Source organism: Manduca sexta, chromosome 4 (genome assembly GCF_014839805.1).
Source record: "Manduca sexta isolate Smith_Timp_Sample1 chromosome 4, JHU_Msex_v1.0, whole genome shotgun sequence".
NCBI lineage: Eukaryota > Metazoa > Arthropoda > Insecta > Lepidoptera > Sphingidae > Manduca > Manduca sexta.
In genome coordinates this window covers 6,357,368-6,383,247 of record NC_051118.1, presented here as the reverse complement: position 1 = coordinate 6,383,247, position 25,880 = coordinate 6,357,368, and the positions used below count along the sequence as shown (strand labels likewise).

Genomic DNA, 25,880 nt, shown 5'->3' with positions numbered 1-25,880 from the left:
TTTACATGTATTTTTTCTAGATTTTGATTTTTTTTCTAGATTAGATTTATCTGATGAATAAATTAGCCCTTAGATGGATATAATATGGTTCAATTATGATTGTTAAGGGACATCAAAACCAGGTATATATATGACAGATTTTTTTTTTATAGAAAAAATAATAAATATCTGAATTAATTTAAAAACTATTGATACAATTGTAATTAATTTTGCATATTGTATTTAATCTGATGAATAAATTAGTCCTTAGGATATTTATTATAAAACTGATAATTATAATTAAAAATAAGACGAAATTCGTCTTATTTTTTAATTATAATTATAACTAACGTGTAACGTATAACTAACGTGGTTTACCTCGAGTTACCGGAATACCCATGCGACATCATAAATATTATTTCACGCAATATTCTATTTTCAGAATATATTATACGCCAGTTATTCATACGTCTGAGTTCAATTTAAATTTATTAATAGACCTATACATCGTGAGGAAACCTGTGTACCTGTTCTATATAAGAATTTTGAGAGTATGTGAAGTCTACCAATCTGCACTAGGCCAGCGTGGTGGACTAAGACCTAATCCCTCTCAGTAGTAGAAGATGCTCGTGCCCAGTAGTGGAATATTATATAATACAGAGCTGATATTTTATTATTATATTTATTAATAAACTTATGCTGTTTAGGTTTCCCTAACCGCTCTCATAAGAATTAATTTAAATTGAAACCAACGAATGTAAATACTTATTCGTAAATATTTAATATTTTAAAAATAGAACACTTGCTTACTTGATGGCAATATTCATTGCAATTCAATTCAGAGCGAGTAGTGTTGATTTTAAGTAATAATGAACCGAAAAGCAATCCCAGATTCTCCACTCCTAATATTGAATTAATCAAATTTAATGCATTTTTCAATAAGCACATTCATCAATCTTGGCTTTATCGACGATTCCAATTACTTACTCCCATCTGATGTGGCCATTTCGATACGATCTAACGCACGATACGCAGTACGGCCTTTTTGTCGTTCACTTAATGGATATCTTTTGTGTATTTCACATACAATTTTACCACTAAGCGACTTTGAACGCATATTGTGCGATATTTTGTTGAAAATTTTCAGGTACAGCCAGTATTTTATTTAAAAAAAAAACATAGAACGCTTCTAAATTTAAAATTTTAAGCTAACGGGTAAAGTTCTTTTTTCAATTCGAATATTTTTTTAGATACTTTTCATATTTTTTATTGGTAGTAAAGAATTTAATTACCTCTAGTTATGATTTCGCAGTTGAAAGAAAAATAATTAATAATCATATTTTCGGTCTTTAAAATTTAATATGACGAAATTTTAAAGGCAGAAATATCCATGATTATTAATTATTTTACGTTTTTCTTTCAACTGCGAGAACTAATCACTAACTAGACGTGAATTTAAATTCTTTACTTGCCAATACTTGTTTAGTTACCCAGATTAAAGGTGAAACAAAATGTATGAAAATGAACCTTGAGGTATCGCCTTAAATTAATCAAAATAATCGTCTCCTTCTAATAATAGTATCTGCCAAAAACATACGTCGGAACAAAACCACCATAACTTGACCCGTATGCGTTTTGACACGCGCTTATAGCATAACTCTAACTATTTACGGGTACGTTTTTTATTATTCGAGTTTTATTTCATTAAGCGTGATAGGATCTAGCCACCCACGCGGCAGGCGTAATGACTTGACGTATTTAACCTTCGTGCTTCGTACAGTTATGCACAAAAGTTTTACCGTTAGTTTGACCTATTTTCATAATGATTTGAATCATATTTTGATACTTTCATATTCATATGAGTGTTTTGTTCGGTAATTATTCTGATTGAAACGTATCGCAGTGCCAAATACGTTACGTTTTAGCTTTTTTTTTTAATACCTTTCCTAGAATGAACTAAAATAAAAAAAACAGTCATAGATATAATTATCTAATATCATTTCAGCTACAGCGTGGTAAATCCTAATTAGAGTACGGCTTTATAAAAAGATATACTACAGAATAAACTTAGACTTCTCAAAGCACTTATCTGCGATATGTTGCACTGTACAACATTTTTCATGCATGCCTATAATTGTCATAGTGTTACAGTATAAGTAATAAAAATATATTTTCAAAATTTGTGTATGAATTGTTTTCAAATTATGAAAACTATATTCCACGCAATATTTCAAATTATGAAAACTATATTCGAAGCAATATTTCAAATTATAAAAACTATATTCCAAGCAATATTAATTCTTATGGTATATTATCATTTACCTTGATATTATGGAATAAGATGATTTTACTATTACAATGAAATCATTAACACTCCATTAAACAGAATCTCATTGAACTAATGTAGTGCTTTGAAATCAATAAATTATTATAATTTCAACAATATTTCAACATTAGATCAGTTTATTTGTAGAATATTCATATTTGATGATTTATTAGCGAATTGTTACTGTAATTAATATTTAAACTTTCTTTAAGAATTGCCGCGCGCCATGCGATTGCTAAATTATTTGAAAACTCTATAAAGATTTATTTACTTGTTAGAAAGCTTTGAGGAAACGTTTTTATTATTATTTTTTTGCTTTGAATGACGAGACGAGCTTGCCGATTTCACTGCGCTCGCCATATTGAGACAAAAGGTGTTAAGTCTTATTATGTCAGTTACACTGGCTACAAAGTTCTTTACACTGGAAGACAACAGTGACTACACACTGCTGCTCGACAGCAGAAATAGACATTGCGGAACCTACCCAGGCGGACTCTCACATATGAGAGAGCTACCACAAGTAAAAATGTCTTCGAATGTGCTTTTATGGTTTCCTCGGAATAAATGTAGTCTATGTGAAAAATGTTAAACATTATTTAGATTCAGTAATTTTATTCTCTTTTACCGGTTCGGAAAGCAGTTTCTATCAACAAAGAACGGGCAAGAAACTATAGTGCTGCTCGTTTTCAGAATAAGTTCAAATATAAAGTAGGTACAGTGTACAAAACAAAAAAATATATATTTGTCACACAGATAAACCATGTCCTAGATTATAGGCTACTTTTTAACCTGGTAATTTGCTTTCATGAAAAATAATAGTTTTTTAATCTGTTTTTTAAATAGATGGCGTTGGTGTCGTTTTTTTCTTTCTGTGTTTTAAGGTCTTTTATAGTAGGAAAGACTTTGCCAATGAAACTGCGAGAAATACCTAATACGTATTCATAATCGTAATAAACTTTTCCTCCCGACTGTACTTGCTACATCTATCGTGGCTCTGTTCGGGTACATGTCCTCGACTCCTGTTTTATCTAGAGAAAGTTTACTTATAATTATAACAAGCTCATACCAAATGTGGCTTTGTAATGACTAAATCTGATTGCGCAATGACAAGCGCGGGTCTTGTTATACTGGTCGCTGTATTAGTATTGTTCATATTATCCTGGAAGTAAATTGCTTGAATGTCGGCTATCTGCTGGTTTTGGCTATATGAAGTCTGATATAGGCTGTTAGTATATTATATTTAGGTCTAAACTTCGGAATTATCTCTAGGATATGTTGGCGCATACAGAGATATGCGCACAAGGCTTTATGGACGAATTTTTTTATCGCATAACTTTGTAACTGAGAAAATATCTACAATGATTCCTTTAGTTTTAATGATATTTTGAATTACGAACGTTCAAATATAAAAAAAACGTTTAATCCAAATTGGTAGAGTCTGAATATTCATATCGATTTAAATGATTTCAACATGAAGATCTCATCACATAAACAAACAACCAGTTAAATGAATAAATAATAAATCAGTATATCACAGTCGAGATTGAATCGATTCCAAAAAACGGTATGAAAAGAGAACTACATAAAGTATTTTTTGCGCGCGCAAGCCCGATGCATTCGGTTTGAATGTAAACGAAGTCGCGTGCAAAAACAAGTCAAATGCTGTCCGTCCGAGACATCTTACTTACAACAAATTAATTAACCAGCCCGTATAATTAAAGCCGGTAGTAAAAACTGCTGTACATACATAAATAGAATTGTGTGCGAAAAAGTAAAGAACGCTACATTGTTGTAGTACAAGCTTCCGTGCCCGACTTTGTCTGTGGTGGTTTATTAGGTTTTAGAGATTTTCTAGTAGAATCCAATTTTGCTTGACCTCAATACTCATATTTGGGGCTGTTACCAGTTTTAGTGTAAAGAAGTTAATAAATTTCACAAAGACATAAATTGCGGCTCAAATTGATTAAAATAATATAACCTAAAATAATAATAAAGTTTTTTCCCGCCCAAAGTATATCTAATATACTCTAAGACTATTAGGGGAAATGCTAGCAAATAAAATGAAACGAAAGGCCTAAAATAATAGAAAACATTAAAGCTAGATTGATATGTCACAAGCAGACATAGGCTGTATAATGTTTTTACAAGAAAACGTACAGACAAGAAGTATCAACAATTCAATTCTATATAGATTAATGCGAAATTCTCTTCATGCCGTCTGTACATCATTTAACAACTTAATTAAACTATCATGATTAGCCACCGGTTCTGATCTTTGTTTTTTGGAAGAAAAAAATGCTTTTTACAAACCTAATTAAGTAGACCTGTCAGGAGTATTGCAGGCTTTACGAATGACAGTTCATTGTAAATGGTTTTAATTATTCACAGGTATTTTCAGTTGTTTATTTTTCTATTGTGAATTCAATTCTATTTTTTTAAATTTCCTGAGTAATGAGATGATTGTCTTTTTTTCTGGATGAAAATAGGCCGTAATTTTTCTAATTTGAATTATTTTTGTTGTCATCAAATTCTATTTAGCAGGTAGCAACTTGAACTATGGATATCCTTAAGGTGATACTTGTCTGATCTTGAAACATAAAAAAATATTGTGAGGAATTCATTATCATCTTATAATAATTTATATATAAGTAAATATATTTCATATCCAATTAATTACTGTCAAATTTATCTCTATAAAAACATACCGAGACATGACAAAGAATACGGAATTTTTTCCGCGAACAATTCATAACGAAAAATAAATTATGACATAAATTAATTTCACAACATTTTAAAAACAAGAATGCGATATTTCACCTTTACTAAAAAATGTGTTGCCAACTCAAAAATAAAAATTACGCGCGTATCTTTAAATATATACTGACGTGTGTTTAGTATTAATTAACAACTTCAAACTCATTTATACCAATTACCCTTTAGTTTGGTATTTGTCATAACACCAAAACACCTGCAATGTTACCGAGAAATGAAAACTTATTTATAGTATAACCTTTTTTGGGACTGTTTTGTTGCTTACAGTTTTTTTTTATTCTATGTGACTTGGCAGTATGATCTTAGACTATATCCATCAAGGAACGAATAAAAAAAGAATTGAATGATAAATTAAAAAGAGTAAAAAGACTTATGTAGGTATTTTGACATTTCTATATTATGGATTTTCGAATAGTTAAAATACCATTTCAATATCTACCATTTAAGAAAATGGTCACTAACCAAGCTAATAATATTAAAGACACTATGAAACTAATAATAATATCACCTTATTATATGAAAGTAAGTACAAACTATTGTACCGCCAACAGCCCCTGATTTATTATGTAAAACTTTACATTATCTGTGGTGTAAAAAATAATACGATTTAAAAATAACAAGACCCTGTGTGGACATTAGCATTTCAATAGTGTTGGAGATTGTTTTTATGCTGACTCACTTTATCCAATTTCTTCTCCAAACTAGTTTTGTTTCCGACTGCGATCACAATATTTAAATAAAAAATATGATTCCTTGATGATGGGACTAACTTAAATTAATTCTTTTAATACTTATAAGACTTAAGAATTAAAAGTCTATACTAGGGCTTCGATTATAATAAATTCGTGGACTGTATTGAATTTAAATGTGTGGAATAATAATAAATATTAAATACGTCAGTATTAATTTAATATCTTACTTTACGAATATTATTATAAAGTTATCGAGTAGGTATTTAAATGCAAACGTCATGTTTGCAAACTATTCCAATATTATTTAGATACTATTCAAATTAATTCTAACAATTTAAACGAATTAACATTTAACAACGCCTTAACTTATTGCTCAAATTTTCCTGAATAAAGAATGAATAAATGTGACTGTTAACTATTTCTGTTAATTAAATAAACTCACTGGGGATTAATCAGAACGATTTATAATTATACAGGGAATACATGTGATGAAGCCTTTCAGAAGGAAAAACTCTCATGTTTTAATAAGAAAGATGTATCGAACCGGCCTCATATTAAAACCCGTAAGTAAGCAAAACCGTCATTAACAAAGAAATACCACATGACTATGCTATTCCCAATAACTCTCTATTTAAAACCCGAACACACCAGTGTCAATTCGAACTGGCCGACAAAATTGTGTCGACGGGCGAGCGATTTCTCGTCAATCGATACTCTGTTGACGCCACTTACTGTCAGATGCAGTGGCAATTAGGATAAACTGAACAGGCCGGCATAATTGTGTCGATTGGTGAGAGACAATCGTCTCTCATCAATAGATGCGATATCTGGACGCCGCTGCACTTACCATCATGTGCAGTGGAGTTGCATTGCCTTGACTGGATAAAAAAAACAAAAAAACTCACCTAGCATTTTACTCAGATCAGCATTATGAAGATCAGGATTCTCATCAGCCAGTTTCTTCCGCTCCACCTTCGCCCACACCATAAAGGCGTTCATAGGCCTTCGTATCCTGGCCTCCTTTAGCGCTTTAGCTTGCCCCATCTTCGTAGTAAACCCCGCTCTAGCATACTGCTGCGTGGAATAGTCCCTTGTAGTCTCATAAGGACTTCGGTAGTCATATTGAGTTCTGTAGTCTAGTCCGTAGGGGAGAGTAGACCAGACTACAAGTTCTGGGCTAGTTTGGTCTTGTCCTGAGTCGGTACTGTTCTCGACGGCTCCTTGAACGTATTGCTCGTAAGTGCGGTGGTACGTTGGTGGTGATTCAGCGATGCCTGCTCCTCCAGAATCCATCATACTGTAAATATGGGAAGAGTTAATTTTGTAATTGTTTAACGTCGCGTGGGTGGTGATAAAATATATTTCTTATAGATTTACCCCCTTATTCATAGACGTTTTTTATCTAAGGACGGAGTACAGCTGATAACAAGTCTGTTTCGCAGTGCTAGCGGCTTGGCAGTCTTGGCAGTGCGTAGAATAGGGCCGTTGTGATTGGCTAATATTGAGATACAACAATTTCTTACAGCATAACTCCGTCCTTAGATAAAAACGTCTGTGAATAAGGGGTTAAGTGTTCTCTCGTATCAATGTAGGTATAACATTATCATAGATAGATGTATCAAAATATATTTAGATGTTCCTTTCTCATTTTTGTTTTTAAAAAACTCGAAATCTCCAAATTAAAATTATCTAGAAGTTAAAGACACGTAACTGTTATAGAGTATATTTTTTTAATTGTAACACGTAATTTTTAGTAACATAATATCTAGGTAACTTCAATGACCTTTTACATCAATTAAATTATGTTTTTCGAAATATAAAGGAATATTTTCCTATTTGCTTCCTACTTTGTCGAAGACTAGTTAAAACTGAATGTATTAGCATATCGATTATATATTAATTTATTTGGATTACTAACCGAGTTAACAAAGGTAAGTAATGTAACGGTACATGTTTGACAATGAGCGAGGTAATACACGATAGCCTAGTTGGAAATGAAACTACGGAGACTAATGCCCGCAGGTTCATAACCCAAGGCACACCACCGAGTTTTTTAAGTTTCATAATATCGTCTATCAATTATTTTTCGCTTTAACGGTAAAGGAAAACGTTGTGAAGGAACCCACACACTCGAGAATTATACATACGAACTATGTATAATTCTCGAGTGAGGCTTAATCCCTCTTAGTGGTAGAGGAGACCCATGATCAGCAATGGATAGTATATACAGGGCTAGCATTATTATTATACAGGGATCATTAAATGAAACCACATACTTATCTACTTAACAATAAATTACTAGAGCCATAGATGTAAAACAAAAAAGTGTAAGGTTCGAAGAAAATAAATATCAATATAAAGTAATTTTAATTTTACGCGCTTTGATGCCACTTCTATTACTTTAAGAGAATTCGTCACAGCGGCAACATCATACTCTCCGACAGAAATATACTCACGCACACACCATATTCGCAATAATTTACAAAATGATAAAAAAAATCAGAAAACTAACTTGACTTTACGGATGAACAACACCTCAGTCCCCCCCGTGACCATGAAGGCTGCAAAGTCTTCGAAACGTCGGGAGAAAATAAAACACTAATTACCGCGATAGAATCCGAAAATTAGTTTAATTTCAATGGTTGATTTTTGGCACAATGTCAGCAAAGGTGAAGACGAGTATCTGGTTTCATTTAGTAATGCAATGTCAAAATGACCCTGTCCGACTATATGTAATTGCAACTCTGAACTAGAGTGCTCTCCATTTAGGCAACGACTTAGCTATGTCTCAATCATTGCTAAAATCGAAGACCCTCTCACCAGCAGGCAGATTGCATGCTTGTTTGCCTATTAAAGCAAACAAACAAAACTTTCTACAAGTAATCAGAGCATATGCAAAGTTTGGTTCAACGACAAACAAATTACAACAGTAAGTTATATCGGAATTTGCAAGATCCCGTATCGTTGGTCACATTACCACCGTTTCTAGTTAATGCATGTAGCGGGAAACGCGTAAGTCGAGCCGAATGATCACTCGAATCGAAACCCGAACTTTATGGAAGTCTAGCTAAGTCTGGACGGATTATGGTTGAACACGAGTCTTTAGGTAGTCGAAGCTACTAGAATTTTATGGTGTTTATGCAGTTTTTTACTGAGCTAACGAGTCAGTCGAGTTTAAAAGCGGCGATAGCCTAGTTGGGTGTGGAACGGACTGCCGAAACGCATGTCCGCAGGTTCAAATCCCAAGGGCACACACACTGACTTTTCTAAAATCATGTGGGTATTCTTTGTGAATTATCGTTCGCTTTAACGGTGAAGGAAAACATCGTGAGGAAACCTGCACATCTGAGAAGTTCTCTATAGGAATTTCGATGGTGTATGAAGTCTATCAATCCGCACTAGGCCAGCGTGGTGGACTAAGGCCTAATCGCTCTCAGTAGTAGAGGAGGCCCGTGCCCAGAAGTGGGACAGTATATAATACAGGGCTGATATTATATTATTATACGCAGTTTTTACTCCTAAATACAGAGAAAGGTGTAGATTATTATATAGCTGAACACGAGTCTTTAGGTAGTCGAAGCTACTAGAATTTTATGGTGTTTATACAGTTTTTATTTTGAAGTGTACGGAAAGGTACAGCGTGTTAGCTTAGTCTATTGAGAAGGAAGGCTAAAGGTGCAGTGTTAGCTCAGTCCACCGAGAAGGAAGGCCGTTGTTTAACAATTTAACATAAAATATTGTATCAATAAATGTGAAAGTACTTCGCTTTGATAATACTGTAAGAGTTTTGATGAAATTTTGTTCAAAGTATGCTTGAAACTTAAGAAAGGACATGTTTTTTTTGTTTGTTACGAACTGATTTCCACGCAGTTAAGTCGCGAACTATACGTATGTAAAAAGAAAGCAATCCGCAAAGTTTATCATATTAGATTCTTCCAATGAAGTTGATTATAATTATCTAGCTTAAAAACATGGCTGTTGGCTGTATAATAATTTAGCTATAGACTCATTTAAATTTGTATTTATCGAAGACCCGAATTTATCGAAGAGAAGTATATTGACATCGCAATAAACGCCTACTACACATTTTTTTTTAATATGGTTCAAAATTCCTGAAAATTGCACCTCGGTAAAACAGAGCTATGGTAATAAATAATAAAATAACGAAACTTAACCTACACGATGCAGTACTAAGCGTCACTTCTTATCTTCAGATGAGTGACTCGCAAGTCACACACTCTTCCTTGAAGAGGTAGGCAGTGCCTTTCGTATACCCCCCTTTTCTCATGTACTCTATCCCATAATTTGATAGGAGACGAGACTCCCAATAGGCGTATTTAGTTTAAAAAATCTCTAAGACCATGCAATTCTTGACATTAACAGTAATGTGACCGCGCAAATGAATAACTCCGAATTTAATGGAAAGCTACGCCGTCAACTTGACACCGAGCGTTCCCCGAACCCCACCAGAGGCGCCACCGTGTGGGAACCGACCGGCATTGTTCTTGCGATTTCACTTGATTCTTTCATCTCTGGTGGCAGAGACGGATTTGGGAGTGGTGACGGGACCCTGGGGCACAGCAAAGCTAGACAAAAGCTGATAAATATGTGGTCTGAATATTGTTCAAAGTTGCATCCTAGTTGTCCGAATTATACTAGTTCTTGGGATGTATACGAGACTTAATGTAGAAGTAATAGTGGGATGAGGAACCGACGCTAAAACTCCTGACAAATTAAGGTAGACATTGCGATATTTAAAACGCAATGACAACTGTAATTGCAATTTGCTAACATTACTAAAATTACCATCTAATATCAGATTGACGATTGCAATTCCAGCGTTTTGTAATTCTAAGAATTGAATAATCTTACAGTTTGTTATAACTTAAGCGCAATCTTGCTCACATGTCCACTTGGTCATTCGAATTAAAATATTTTTTAAACATTTGTGTGCACTTTGACCCCCCTAAATCCGCCCCATTGACACGTTCCCGTGTACTTATGTTAATGCTGTACTTGGTAGTAACTATCTCTTGATATTGTCTGCCGTGCATGTGAGGTACTTTCGATTTGATTGTAACGGTGATCCCATTCTGTCTACGGTACTTATGTCTGACGGTATGAAGATATGACGTTTGCTTACTGAAGTAAACATTTTTATGAATAGTCGATACATGTTATTTGGGTTTTTCTGCTCAGTATCAGCCCGAAGTCTGGAATTTGTGCCCGATATGGCGAGAGGCTCGCCCCCTATCACATCATGGGAAAGAACATACTTGGCGAAAAGTGGGTGCCCTAGTTGCGCCTCTGCATACCCCTTCGGGGATAAAATGCGTGATGTTATGTTATGTTTTTTGGGTAATTGACCCCGCAGTCTTCACCAGGGGAATCCTGCGTATGAGATACTTGAATCTCCTGGTTTAACGACTGCAGGCCCTGGAAGAAAGTTGGCAGGGAATATCTAGAGAAGGAATGTGGACAGGAAAAGGAATCCTATTGTATGGACGTAGGAGCGAAGGTCGGGAAATGTTCGCAATCACTCATAGGCCTCAATGTGTAGTTACAATTATGAGGTATACACACTGAACTGTGTGTTTGAGCCGTAGCAAATGTTTCCCTATGCATGGGCGGGTATTCGGTGTGGTGGCCGAGCGTACAAGAATTGCGTCGAGAGGTGAGCCGTAGTGTTAAGGATGAAATTACATAAGATTTGGATTGTTCCAGAATATCCGGTGTCTTGTACAAGAGTGATAAATGTAGAAAAGGCACGTATTATAGATATTTTCTGCCCAGCGTGGATAGCCTGGCTCACAACCGTCAAGAAGACACACACGCTTACGCCTTTTATCAATGAAAGGGTGGGCAGAGGTGTAACTACGCGGCCAATCTCAACGTAGATCAATCAGGTACGCAGGAGATATTATAGTGCACAAGTGTGTGCAATACATAAGTTCACTCTCATAATCCGTTAAGACGACAATCCGACATGACCAGGGAGAGACCAGGCACAGGACCAATAGATTTACGTTCATTTTCTTTATGTATTATATATTTTGAATAGACAGCCTTTACAAATACAGTGATCGCAGATTTGCTGATGGGAGCAACTTAAATACATAGGATATTCAGTATTTTCAGGTCACAGGTTCAATCAGGGTAACGGGTTTTTCTATAATAAATTAAGAAGCTTTACTTACTTGGTTATGGAATGAACTGCCGAGACGAATGTCCGCAGGCACAAGGGCACACACCTCTGACTTTTCTAAATTATGTGTGTACTCTTTGTAAATTATCGCTTGCTTTAACGGTGTAGGAAAACATCGTGAGGAAACCTGCACACCTGAGAAATTCTCTATTAGGAATTTTCGAGGGTGTGTGAAGTCTACCAATACGCACTAGGCCAGCATGGCGGACTAAGGCCTGATCCCTCTCAGTAGTAGAGGAGGCCCGTGCCCAATAGCAGGACAGTATATAATACTCGGCTGATATTATTATTATTGTTATTACCTTTCAAATAAACAAACAGTTGTTGGGAATACCGCGGGATAAATCAGTCGTAATTAATAGTAACATCTTACTAGTGGGCCAATAACCGCAAATTATATAAAGTGCCTTACATTTTTAGACCTCGACAACAGCGCCATCTATCGGGTTCAAAGTTTTATAATTCAAGCTGAAATTTACTAAACTCTCACAAAATCTTTTATTGATAAAAGAAATCGAAAATTAGCATGTACTAAAAATATTTTCATACAAAAATATCACCCCAATAACATTTCCCGTTGATTTTTCAAAATTATTCTTTGATACAAACCTTGTCCTGATAGTAAGGAACACAATGGAAGGAATCATTCGAGTCGATTGAGTCGTTCTTAATTGATACTCTAACACATTCGTGGCAATTTATGGGGGGGGGGGGGCTGGGTTACGTATTAAATGGAGGAACCCCCCTCTCTCACCTTATGTAAACCAAATAAATGTAACTTAGTTACTAAGAGAATCACTGTAAATATTATATATGGAATCATAAGGGAAAAAATATATATATTGATCACCTTGATACAACAGTACCCATTAGACAGTTTTGGACGCCAAATAATGCGAAATTCTTCAGCATTGACATCTTATCATAGCTATTACACAATAAAATTATTGTTACTATTTCGTTAACAAGGACAAAAATAACTTCTTGGCTGAATAAAAAAAATCACTGCCTAATTAGACTTCCGAACAGTCGCCAATAAAACTCTATATAATCAACAATTAATGAAATTCGTTCCTCATTTAGATAAATTAATTTGCATTCTGCTAGTTTCGGCATCCATTTAGTATTCACATAACGTTTATTATTTATTACTTATAGGTTTTGTTTGCGGCTTCGTTCACTTTAAAGATCCGTCGGTATAGCCCCACTTTATGAATTCCCGGGACAAAAACTAGTCCATGTCCTTCCCGATATTTCAACCTATCTTCATACCTAATTTCATCGAAATCCGTTCAGTAGTTTTGAGTTAATCGTGTTCGGACCGACGCGGGAACTTTGTTTTATAATATGTAAAGATAATATATTACCTTACGTAATGCTAAGTTATTAGAAGTGCTGCAGAATATCTATGAGTTATGAGACATATATTAACTGTGCTGTTATAAAATACAAGGATATGTTTAATTGTTATTTTTAAATGGGATTACGTTTGAGGAATGAGGAGCCATTTTATTTTAACGCTAGCAAGAGTGGTAGAAATAATATTGTTAAAATTGTCTAATGAGGTACTTACATATTTTAATAAACAACTTTATTGAGATTCTATTATAGGTATTTACATATCTCCGATATTTAAATATAATTTAATTAGGCACAATTATTTTATTCTCATCTCGGTTAGAAAAAAAAAAACAAGAATTCAAAAATAGAACTGCCTGTCAAATCCACGTTCCATTCAAATATTTACCGCGTTACGTTCCATCAACGTTATTTTCACATTTCCAAACAAACATACAGCCATAATCTATTGTTTTTCTCTGTTTTACTGTAAACATAAATATCACGTATCACTATTAGAAATCTCGCATACCGCTGGATCTAAACAAAATGAAGAATGAGATATAATATTTAATGTTTTCACTATTGTGAGATGAATCGATGATTGGTGATGTGTATCGCGGGGTCAAACTTGTTCTGGTAACAGATTGGTTTTCAGAGTACTCATGGTTAGTTAATGAGCTTGCTAATCATAGAACATTTTAAAAGAATTACCAGATTTAAATACACATTTACCATATTGACATGAAGTCTGGAATTTGTGCCTGATATGGCGACATGCTCGCTCTCTATCAAAACATGGCACGGAACACAAAGGCAAAAGTGGATGCCCTGATTTCACCTCTTTGGTAATAAAAGCGTGATGTGCATTTGTTTTTTGACAGATATCATTTATCTTATCGATACCTAATTAATCGTTTAATCTAGTCTATATGTCATCTATCTAGACACCGCTCTATGATGTATAATTTACACTTTTTCGTGCCCATATAATATACCGCAAAGATATAATTTATCTGATTCCAAAATTCATACAGCGTTAAGTAACAAACACGCATTAAATCTTTAACTGCTAAAGGATAGACAAAGGAATATTGAGTGCGTCATGTGTACCGTCCCATGATGGGACAGAAGGCGAGTCTATCGCTATTCAGACTCTAAGCTCATACTGTGGAGAAACTCAACATCATTGCTCGACCCGAGACCTCAGAGCGGTGTCGTCTGCGCACGCGCACACCTACGCCACCGAGTCAAACAGATTTCAAATTCAATTAAAACATAACGCAGATAAAACTTAATCACATTTCCCCGAACGGGCCAGATATCGCTGATATAATTCATGAAAACCGATGAAGAAACCAACGTGACTTGTATGTCCGAGGGTGATGCTTGTGTTTTCAAACACACCACACAATGGCCATTGTTAACGAAACCGCTCGTCAGCTCTGGATATATCTGAGAAAACTGCGCGCTAGCGATTCTTCATTTCGCTTAATTATCGCTTGTCGTATTTGGAGCGATTAGATATCATTTTAGCGATGCTTCAAAGTACTACTTTTGTGAATTATTGCTCTGTGACTGTGAGGAACTTTCATTCAAGTTTATATTGTAGATATTATCTGGTTATCTTTTGAAATAAGAACAGAAATAAAACTACAACTTTTCTTGGATCATACACCTTGTACAAATCTAGAAACAACTTAATGATAGCATTAAAACCGCCGGTGGATACAGGCCCCGCTTCCAACAGGTTGATCTGGAAATCTGTGGGGGAGACCTATATCCAACAATTGACTTCCACAGACCGAAGAAGTAGATACTCTTAAAATTTGATAAAAAAAATCTAATTAGGAAGCAGCTTATGGCCCAAACACAAGCGTTATATTTTTATTAAGCAAACATAATATTTCTCGAGCATTCAATAATATTTTACGTAGTAACGTAACATGAAATACCACTAAAATTGAATTATATTAATTAGATTATTTATAGCCCTAATCACTATAGCATAAAGTACATAATGCGAAAGCACCTTACCCAGGAAACATAGTCCTTTATGTAGAATTTCGGTTAAATATAAGGAATTGTGAGTCACATTGCAAGTATTGTTCGTGAAATTTGACGACATGTCATCGATCGTGAGTCATTGTGACATTGTCACCTTATGCTAAGGATACCGAGGAATGCGAGGAAGGAAAACTTGATGGGAACTTGACGTTGAATTTTCCGAAAGACTATAACTTTGCATGATTAAGGCATCATTGACGTATATTCTATAGACACGAACGTCCGAAACGAACGAAACTGTTCAACATCTGAACTGAAATGGCAACCAAAACGTCACTGTTATAAATTAGTTATTCACTTGAACAACAAATAATTTTACTTATTTGACTAATATTTTTTATTCACATCCGGGTTTGCACTTAGACTCACGTTTTTATATTATGAGCGCCACTCCGTACACAACCACAAGCATTATATTGACACCATACTAAAATCAGTTCGAATGGATGACAGTTCAATTCAGTTGAACACAGTGAATGTTAGGAACGACAAATCGAGTACATAGTACATATATATCGATGGCAATTATATTTTAAAATGACTACGAAAATTGTAAAAATGTAAATGTAGGATGAATTGGGATGCAATTTGGTACATGGTCTGGAATTAACATATGAATTATTTATTATTTTTAAAATGTAGAGTCAAAAACCTCTTAATTTTTACATGAAGATGCCGTTAACTACTATAACATAAAATGTTCACAGTAATCATTTTATTTACTTTGATTATGTATGCATTTAGCTTCATTCTTACACATAATGAGAAAAATATGGCAACTCAAGGAGCAGTTCCACCTCTACCTACCCTCTCAGACATAAATATAACAAAATGCGACTTTATAATATAGAAACTATTTGTAACAATTTCTAACGTATTTCGCGAATGCATTTGAGTGCTCGGCTCTGGTCCGTTGCATCCGCGATAACAGATGCTTATCTGATAACGTATCGCTGCACATTGCCCTGACTGCTGATATTGTGCACTGACATGTGCATCTAGGAAACGTTTGTGGAAAATGATCTTGGTGTTCTACGTTCAAAAGTTTAAAAAAGATAAAAACAAAAAGTTCTTTTTTCAAATTTCATGTTCTTAAAAAAACTGCTGTCGTTTCATTTTAATTATTATTATTTTATATCGTAGCGTAATGAGTTTCAAACACTAATTAACATAAAATGCAAAATCAAATGTCCTTATGTTCGTTAAAGTAACATCTTAATGGTTTCTATATTCATGATTCACGAGCTGGTAATGATTAATTGAATAATCTGAACTAAGTAAATGTATGAATTTATCTATTAAGGAATAAAATATATTGTTTTTGAATCAAGTTTTTTCAACTACTGAATGTCAAAAGAGTCAACAGACACGTGCATTCATTGAAAATGGGACAAATTCATCCCTTTAAACTTTTTTTTATATATGTGTATTAAAAATACACAGTCTTATATAAACTTATTTTAGCGTTAAGAGGTGGTTAAAATTGCTTAAATAGCTGTCAAAAACATCACCGATTCCTACTTTCAACCTTATTAAGAGGCAAGATCACGGGTTTTGATTTACAGCTGATCGAGTAAATTTGTATTTGAAGTAAGCATAGCTTTGTGGATTTTTTATAAGTAAGACTGAATTTATCTAAGTTATAAATTAGTGATCAGTCAATCGAATACAAAATTAAGACGAGAAACCATCGCTTTTAGAATGAGTTATACAATAATATTCATAATTCATAAAATCATAAAACTCAATATCATTTACATTTATTTCTGATATAAATATTTTTAAAACAACTAACAACATACAAATTTCGCACTTAACAATCCAAATCCTCTTATAAGTCCGAAAATTGTTGCAATCTTGTAAAATGTCACGCTAAATGGATTATAACTGGCCGATACGCTCCGATATTAAGGGCAAGGATGTCGCTTAATATTATTGCATGATTTTTGTATACATTTGCACTATATTATAGCTCATCAATATGTTATAATGTATTAATGTACTTACAGGACCCAAAAGTAATCTGTTTAAATATACCCTTGGTAACTTCTGCTGGTAATTTTACCCAAATTACAGAAATAAGTAACGTGGTTCTTTTGATTACATAATGACTTTTGAAAGGCAATATCTAAGCGACGAATATACCGGAAATACTTATTTAAAATTGTCAATTTTTTCGTCATTTTATTTAGGTTTAGTATCTGAAATTTTTATATTATGAGACTTTATTTTTATATAGTAAGATTATTATGAATTGTATTAAAATCATATATTTAAATCGCTTTCTCAAATAATTACAGATTGTCGCTTAGATGTAATTGCCTTTTTTAGTGTCGATGTTATTAATTATTCCAAATTTGAACCTTCACAAATCTATGCTAATATTAGCTTGTGTTCGCAGCTTCACCCGCGTGAAGGAGTTTTCCGGAATAAAAGTCCCGGTATATATTTTCCCACGGTACAAACTGTAACCTAGCTAGAGTCTTTAATTATCTCCATACCAATTTCATAAAAATTCGTTCAATAAATTTTGAGAAAATCGAAACATACAGACAGACAGAAAAGAGGATATTGTTTTATAATATGTATAGATATAAAGCTGAAGAGTTTGTTTGAATGCGCTAATCTCGCGCTAATTAGTTCTGAGTGCTAGAGATATTTTTTATCCCTGAAAAACTTCACGCTATCGGAGCTGCAGGCAAAAATTAGTATTAAATAAATACCAAACCGTCAGAACCGGCGCCTTAAGCAAATGTTTGTGAGACAATACATCATTAAAGTCAACATCGCTACTGGGAGCGTCAACAACCACTTCGGAGAATCCGCCAGGAATCTATGCGATACCATCCACTGGATTAGAGAGTGTTATTACGAAATTGTAACGTTTGAAATGGTAAAGTTACGTAAATGTATTTGGGCTTACTCAGTGGCGTTTTACTGCTGTGCCGTCTCAGGTTCGATCTCCGGGTCGGGCAGAGATATTGTTTTTTTTTACTTATTAGTTCGGTGTCTGGTATTTGTGCCCAATAGTGATAGGTTCGTTCAATACATCATGGGACGGAATACACACGGCGGAAAGTTTGTGCGCTATTTGCGTCTCTGCCTACCCCTTTTGGGATACATTTTTGCTTATGTTTGTATACAAATATTCTAAAATATTACAATTAGTTTAAAGCTTTTAGCGTGCATATTATAGTCTCAAAATAAAGTGAACATTTTCGACTTTACAAATATAATTGCGAAAATTTGTGAAAAGTTTGTTAGAAGTAAACGCAGAAACAGTTAACCTGATTTAGATGAAATTTGGCACACGGTTAGACAATGTCCTGAGTTAACACATAGACTTTTTATCCCAATTTGTTGTCATGGGAAGAACTATTCCCTGGCGTCAAATCGAAATTGATTCAATAAAGAACTTAACCAAAATATAAAAAATATTTTTAAGCGACAACAATAGAGACGTTGCAATTTAAACCTCAAATGAGAGCAAAAAAAAATCATTTTATAACAAACATAAATCAACAATACACATAATCAATTAAGTACATTCTCACGGAAGACAAAAATTGGGTCAACATTGACAGCAAGGCATAAAAAATTGATGTGACATTAAACCCAGCTACTGGGGATTATCTTTGAAAATCAGAGTACCCGACTAGCGTAAGTAGCGCCCGACAAAGCTTTAAAATATTGGTAACAGACTGTCTACTTAAACTGGTCGGTTTATCTAACCGACTTATAAGTCGATCTTTGTTATGCGACAGCAAGAAAAAAGTTGACAGTCGGATGTGCGTTATGACATGAACTATACTATGGATTCAGTTCGCGTGCCGAAAAATCACGAATAACTCAGTGCTTGTCAAACTGATCGAATTCTTAAAATATTATAAGGGTGAAATTTGTGAAGATTTTGGGTGTTTGTTTTGTATGTGTAGAGGCTAACGCGGACGAAATAACGTCCAAACTACAAAACAAACAAAACGTTAACACTAGTTAATAAGGTTGTATTTCAGTTCTATTGGTTTATGAAGTAAGCTAATAATGTAATTTGAAGAAATAAATCTTAGAACGGGGTAATAAAAGGTAAAGTAAACATTATGTTTAGTACGGTCAATCTTGAAATCACTAAAGAATTTAGAAAGAATCATTCAATAGATAAAATCGTCCTTAAATAACATAAGTTAGGTTGCATTTTGGTTCAACCATTTTTATTCCGGAACTCCTAAGACCAAGCAACTATGTGCCTTTTACCACGTGTATAAAGGTCGCTATACAATTTTAGAACAATTAAACCTTAACTTTCTAAAACAATTGTTAATAACGATATCAATATGTCATATTATTATCTAAACCAGTGTACAACAAAGACAGCAATTGCGACAAATGATTTATCAATGCAATAAACGATAAGGCTGCTTTACACTTTAATTGTAACCTTTATGTCCGACTATGATCTATATTAGCACACTCGTATTTTATCCCCCAAGTTGGAGTTGTTGGTGGTAGGATATATTTTATATCCGTCCAGCTAGCAACCACTACACAAGGTGTTAAAACTCGCCATAGTGGCCTATGTGAGTGTGTCACGTTATGGGATCAGCCTGTGTATGTCCTGTTCCAACAGGCCGACATAATTGTGTCGACTGCTGAGCACCAATATTTCGTCAGTCGACATTCTATCGGGCCCTACATTACTTAATATCAGGTCCAATGGGGTCACTTTGCCCGTTTAAAAAAATAGGATAGATATCTAGTGGACCCAGTACTTGGCATGTGTAGTCCCATGATGTGATAGGGGGCGAGCCTATCGCCATATCAGGCACAAACTCCAAACTGAGCTGATACTGAGTCAAACAATATCACTACCCGAAACAAGATTCGAATCCGAAACCTCAGAGCCGTGACGTATCGCACACGCAACACTAATACGCCTTACAGTCCGATTTATTAGAATTAAATTTTGTTCCTATCCTTTGCGTCTTATTTATTCGTTTGCAGTGCAGTGTAAAAAACAAATTATTAGCAGATATTTCAGTTTATTGACAAGTATGTCTACTTACAAGTTGACAGCATCGGCTTGCCTTATAAGAACAAAGTTATATGTCCAATGCACACGTAATAACACAGTTATCTCGCAAGCTTATCAACGTGTAAAGAGTGTCGCTTTGTGATACGCGATGCAATTAGATAAATACAGTCCTAGTTCATTGCAACTATAGGTATGTGGATGTAGGATGTGAGATCTAGATGAATATTTTCGATTCTTTGCTTATTTGAAGGGTGCTTTTTTTTTAAGGCGCGGGAAAAATACGCTGCGTATTTATCCTCGAAGGGGTATGCAGAGGCGCAACCAAGGCACCTAATTTTCGCCAAGTGTGTTCGCCCGGGATTCGAACCCAGACCTCAGAGCGCTACCGTACCGTGCATGCAGATAAATAGATAGATGCAAAGATACAAAAACATGCGATTTTTTTATTTAGATAGTTAAAAAACCAAAGAGTCACAATTAACATAAAGATGCCTATTGCTTATAAGGTTATTTAAAAAAAAAGTCGCGAACAAAAGGGAGTATAATAATCAAGATATAAATAGATACAAATACCGAACATAGAACTTAGAATGAAATACTTAAAGTATGCGCGCACGGGTGGTTAAATTGATCGACTGTCGAATTGTCGGATCGATTAATCACACAATACATTACAAATAAAAACAAGTTTAATGGCTTATTAACTACATGTTAGAAACGAAACTAGTAGGAGACAAGAAAGTAGATATAAGTACATATGTCTAAACCCTAAAAGTATAACTAGTACGGTAAAAAATAATTATGGTAAGAATGCTCCCGCTGCATTCCCTCGCAGCAATTTTCATAACATTCGAATTTCAAATTGACGATTATTTAACCGCCCGTGCGCGCTCTTACTAATACGTCAGAAGTTAACAAACATCTAACAGCCACAAACATATGGAATCCGTAATACCAACTGACAACCAACATTTGATACAATAGACGGAGTAGGCCGGTCCCCCATTGTGTGATTCATAATTCTTTTAACAAATTACATTAGTTGGCTTTCAATACGCGAATCGGCCACACCGGTTTAGTACTTGCTTTGTGAATGAAATTTGGATGAGAATGCTGACGGTTCTGTAGGGTATGTAAAGTATGGCATTGATAGTCAGTTTTCATTAGTCTAAATGAACCACGATCGTATTAAATTATCTCTACTAATATATATTTTTTTGCTATTGCTAACTTTATTGAGCACCAGTAATTAAAATATAATGTTGTGGTACTTTCCTGAACTAGGTTCCTATACCTGTATGACAGGAGGGAAAAAAACTGATAAAAACTGTCTTTGAATTTCTTAATAAAATTTCATCCACGAAGACGCGCGCCACCACCAATAGGAGGAGTAAAGGGGTTGATGCAAGCAATTTCCCCGATGCTGTCCATCGGGTGCGTGCGCACTCATGCTGCTCACGCACAGTAAGCAATTAGGGAAAGTAGTGGGATGCGTCTTCGTTGATGAATTAATTATTGTTTGTAATATCATTTTAATTACTTTATTTTATTAGTTACATTACTATTTTTTTAAATATCTGCTGATTAGATGCTTGTACGTCATCCGGGTTTCTCATTTAAAACCAGCGCTACAATATTACTTACTGCAGCTCATAGCTGAATGGGGGCCTATTATTGGTGCAATAATTAAAATTTATATAATGTTACATATATATTTTTTTGTCCTTTAGTCATTATTGCTATATTTAGTTAAAATTGTTAATATTGTTTCAAACAATAAACGTCTTATTTCTTTCTATCTATAATATAGTGTAGCAGACCGCGCTCTGTGGCGTACCTTGGGAGAGGCCTATGTCCAACAATAGACTGCAACTAGCTGATGATGATGATAATACAGTGAGTGTAAAACGTTTGCCACCTCATGAATAGCAAATAACTCGACATCCCGAAACGTAAGATGTATTATAACATCCAGTATACATTGGCTACACATTAAAACATATTGTACACTGTTACTTGTAGTGGTAGTAGTAGACGAATCCTCGCCTGAGACCCACCTAGTAAATCTAGTAATGTTTCTATTGCAATCATTATTTTTTTCATGGACACGGCGAATTGGCCCCATTGTATCTGGTGGTAAGTGGATTCGAGTCCAAGTGGAGTGTCGATTGATAAGCGATGATTATCCCTCAGCAGTCGACACAGTTATGCCGGCCTGTTTGAAACCGGATATACACAAGCTGATTCCGGAACGAGGCACAATTATGTGGACCACTATGGCGGAATTTACACCTTATGTACAGTGTTCGCTATTCAGCTGAATACAAACATTCTACCACTAGTAAATTATTCCTATGAGAATAGTTGACCTAAAAGGTTTTACTCTGTTTGAATTGCTGGCTGGTATATAATATATTGAATGAAAGAAAAATGTCAGGTGAAATTATGACGTATAAAGAAAATAAGACGTGTAAATATTAACAATAAAACTGTACAGAAGAAGTTCGCTCTTTTTCCAATTTCAACATACCACAACTTTTTCAAAACGTGACGAAATAGTTTTTACGAAATATTATTACGATTTTTCTGTCTCATTTATTTTCTTTTTTGTTGTTGCCAGCAGTAACTGGTCTACAAATATTTAAGGTCAAGTACTATGAAAGCGTTTAAATATCATTGACCTACCGATCTCCGAAGTAAAGCACAATGGCTTGCGGTGATACTGACAAATCGTTATTGATACATCGTGGCACGACACCCGTTTTGATCCACGTTACTGAACCATATTTATAATAGGTGTTTGAATCTATACATATTATAAAACAAAGTCTCCTTTTTTGTTTGTGTGTATGCTATCGATTTTCTCAAAATCTACTGAAAGGATTTTTATGAAATTTGGTATGGAGAGAATTTAACACCCTGGGAAGGTTATAGGCTATTTATCTCAGACTTTTATCCCATAAAACTCTTTCACGCGGGCGAAACTACGAGCAAAAGCTAGTTTATTAATAATGATTTCTTATGTTTACGCGATTGTAAGACATTTAGTTTATTAATAATCTTATACCTTTATGTAACAAAGAGCTTTAGTGTTTATTTTTTTGAACGTTAATACTATTTGTGTATAATATTTAAAACTATAAACTAAAAAGAATAATAGTTTAAAGGAAACTTATTTGTTTTTGAATATGGTAAAAAACAAAGCATCCGCTGTTATATGTTTGAATTATCCGAATTATGAGACTTTTACGTCAAAGAATATTTCACGGTTTTAATCTGAACTTAAAGACAATGATGAGAATAATACACTGGGTAATACACAATACTTCGCCTTGATTAGTACATCATCTATTACACCTTTGCCTTGAGAAGTCAAAATGATACCAGAATTAATAGTAAAGATACTGATAGAAGATTAGCTGAAACTTTACCAACATAACGCGCACCGGTAGAGTACACTCTGAATACTAGCAACACGAAAATTCTCGATAAAATTACATGAAAAATATTACAGAAATCACATATAAATGAAAACGAATATTTAGGTTGATTACCGTCACAACGTCGCATAATACGATAAAATATAAAGTTGCTTGTCCGCGCACAGAGCTCAGCCATAACTCCACGACAAAAGGAAAACAAACAAATTTGCAAACGTATAAAATTGAAAGGTACCCGGTCGGGAGATACTATCGCAAATTTCCAATTTCACCATTTTGCGAAGGCGCAACTCTTTTTACTCTTTTCGGTCTCAGCGGCCACTCCCATAAATTATAGTTCGGTAGCTCTCTTAAAGGGGTTATATTTTTATTTTTGTTTAACCCTTTGAAGAATTTATGTCTCCGTTGTTACTTAGTAGCCGGTCAGCCGGCCTGTCGCTGGCTACGCGGTGACTATAGAATGCCTCTGCTGGCTGTATGCCTGTATGCCGTGATATCATTTCACTTTTTAATTTCAATTTATTTATACTATGACTAAGGTGAAAAGTTGTTGAGCCTTTGATGCGAAACTGAAGGAGTATATTATTCTCTTTTTAAAACCTTGTGTTATTAATTTCACTGTTAAAAACTACACTGTTAGTTAATGCAATTATTTTTAAGTGGGTATAACAATAATTTAATAGACATGGAGCACCTGTTAGTAAGCTATTAGTTAAAATGACAGTTCTTAGGAACATTATCATTGCTAGGCGTCACTAATTAATGCTATGTAAGATGTCAGTATATTAATATGTGACAGGCATAACAATTATATTAAAAACCATAACAATACAAATTTGAAAAAAGAATCGTCACGTGCAGGAGAGACAGAGTAAAAACTCGTTGATTGCCATTTAATAATTTAGTGTTGCCATTAGTCAAGTAAAATATCCTCTCAAAACTGAACGCCAGACAAAACGGATTCCTTATGCTGGCAATTGGAATAGTTTTGGTGTTTTTTCATCTCGTTTTGAGTTCGGATGGCATCCTAACGGTATTCACTGAGAGACATAACTCCAGGACGGACCGCGAACATACTTTTTATATTATTTTCCCGCTGACCTCAGACAGTCGCGATCGATTTTTTGAATCTATCTTTTTAATTCCACCTTTTTATTTTTTTAAATGTGTTGGTAATCAAATAGTACTTGCAAAGGATCAGTAGGCAGGAAATTCGAGATCTTATTAGACTGCATAGTTTTATATTGGACATTTTAACTTGAAAAGATAATAATTCATGATGATTGTTACCTCTACATTTATGCTCGTTCTACTTGTACAGGAAAAGGAAGTTATAAAGAAATGTTTGCGAAGACGCATAATTTAATTATAATTTGTAAATTTTACAATAATCCTCAACCCAAATTATTAGAAACTAGATGCATTGTATGACACCAATTTAATATTAAAGGATTATTTTATTTTATAGAAAAGTTAAGCGATTAATGATACTATCTTCATTGAAACTATTACATAATGTTTTCAAATACAAAATTGCAAGTAATGTAAAACATAGTCGGATTCGTGTTTGCAGCCTTGAGTATTATTTCCGAATGTTAATACGCTATTCAAAGAATGCTGCTGATAAAAAGCTACGTCGCCCTTAAAGGATGCTGTAACAGACATTATCTCACATATCTACAAAATAATTCATATTTATGATATTTTATGAACCGCACAACGTTATAATGCCGTCAATAAAAATTTTAATTAACCGTCGTATATCGCGGGGTCTGCTGTTTTATTAATTAAACGTCTTATGCGATTTTAAAACAAACTTTTGTCGCCGCGCGCAGATTATGACAAAAAGTCACTATGGCGACTCTAATTGCGTTCAACGCCGGCCGAAATTAAAAAGAAAACTCGCACAGCAAGAATCCCGCCTATTTTTAAAAATGGAACCCGATGATGATTCGCCTAATTAATAAACCAATCACGTACAGTCGAGACGCGGCGTCGAGGCGCGGCGGACGTGCGGGAGCGGGGGATGAAC

The 25,880-nt window shown here is 34.5% G+C and overlaps 1 protein-coding gene across 2 annotated transcripts in view; it reads right to left on the bottom strand.

Moving 5' to 3' along the window:
* LOC115450852 (transcription factor Sox-17-alpha-A) overlaps positions 1 to 25,880 on the bottom strand; it is a 138,269-nt gene that overhangs the window by 100,595 nt on the left and 11,794 nt on the right. For both annotated transcript variants that reach the window (XM_037441575.1, XM_037441573.1), the window contains exon 3: positions 6,675 to 7,066. In XM_037441575.1, coding sequence (XP_037297472.1) covers positions 6,675 to 7,066 — 392 coding nt within the window. The remainder of the gene's footprint in view (positions 1 to 6,674; positions 7,067 to 25,880) is intronic.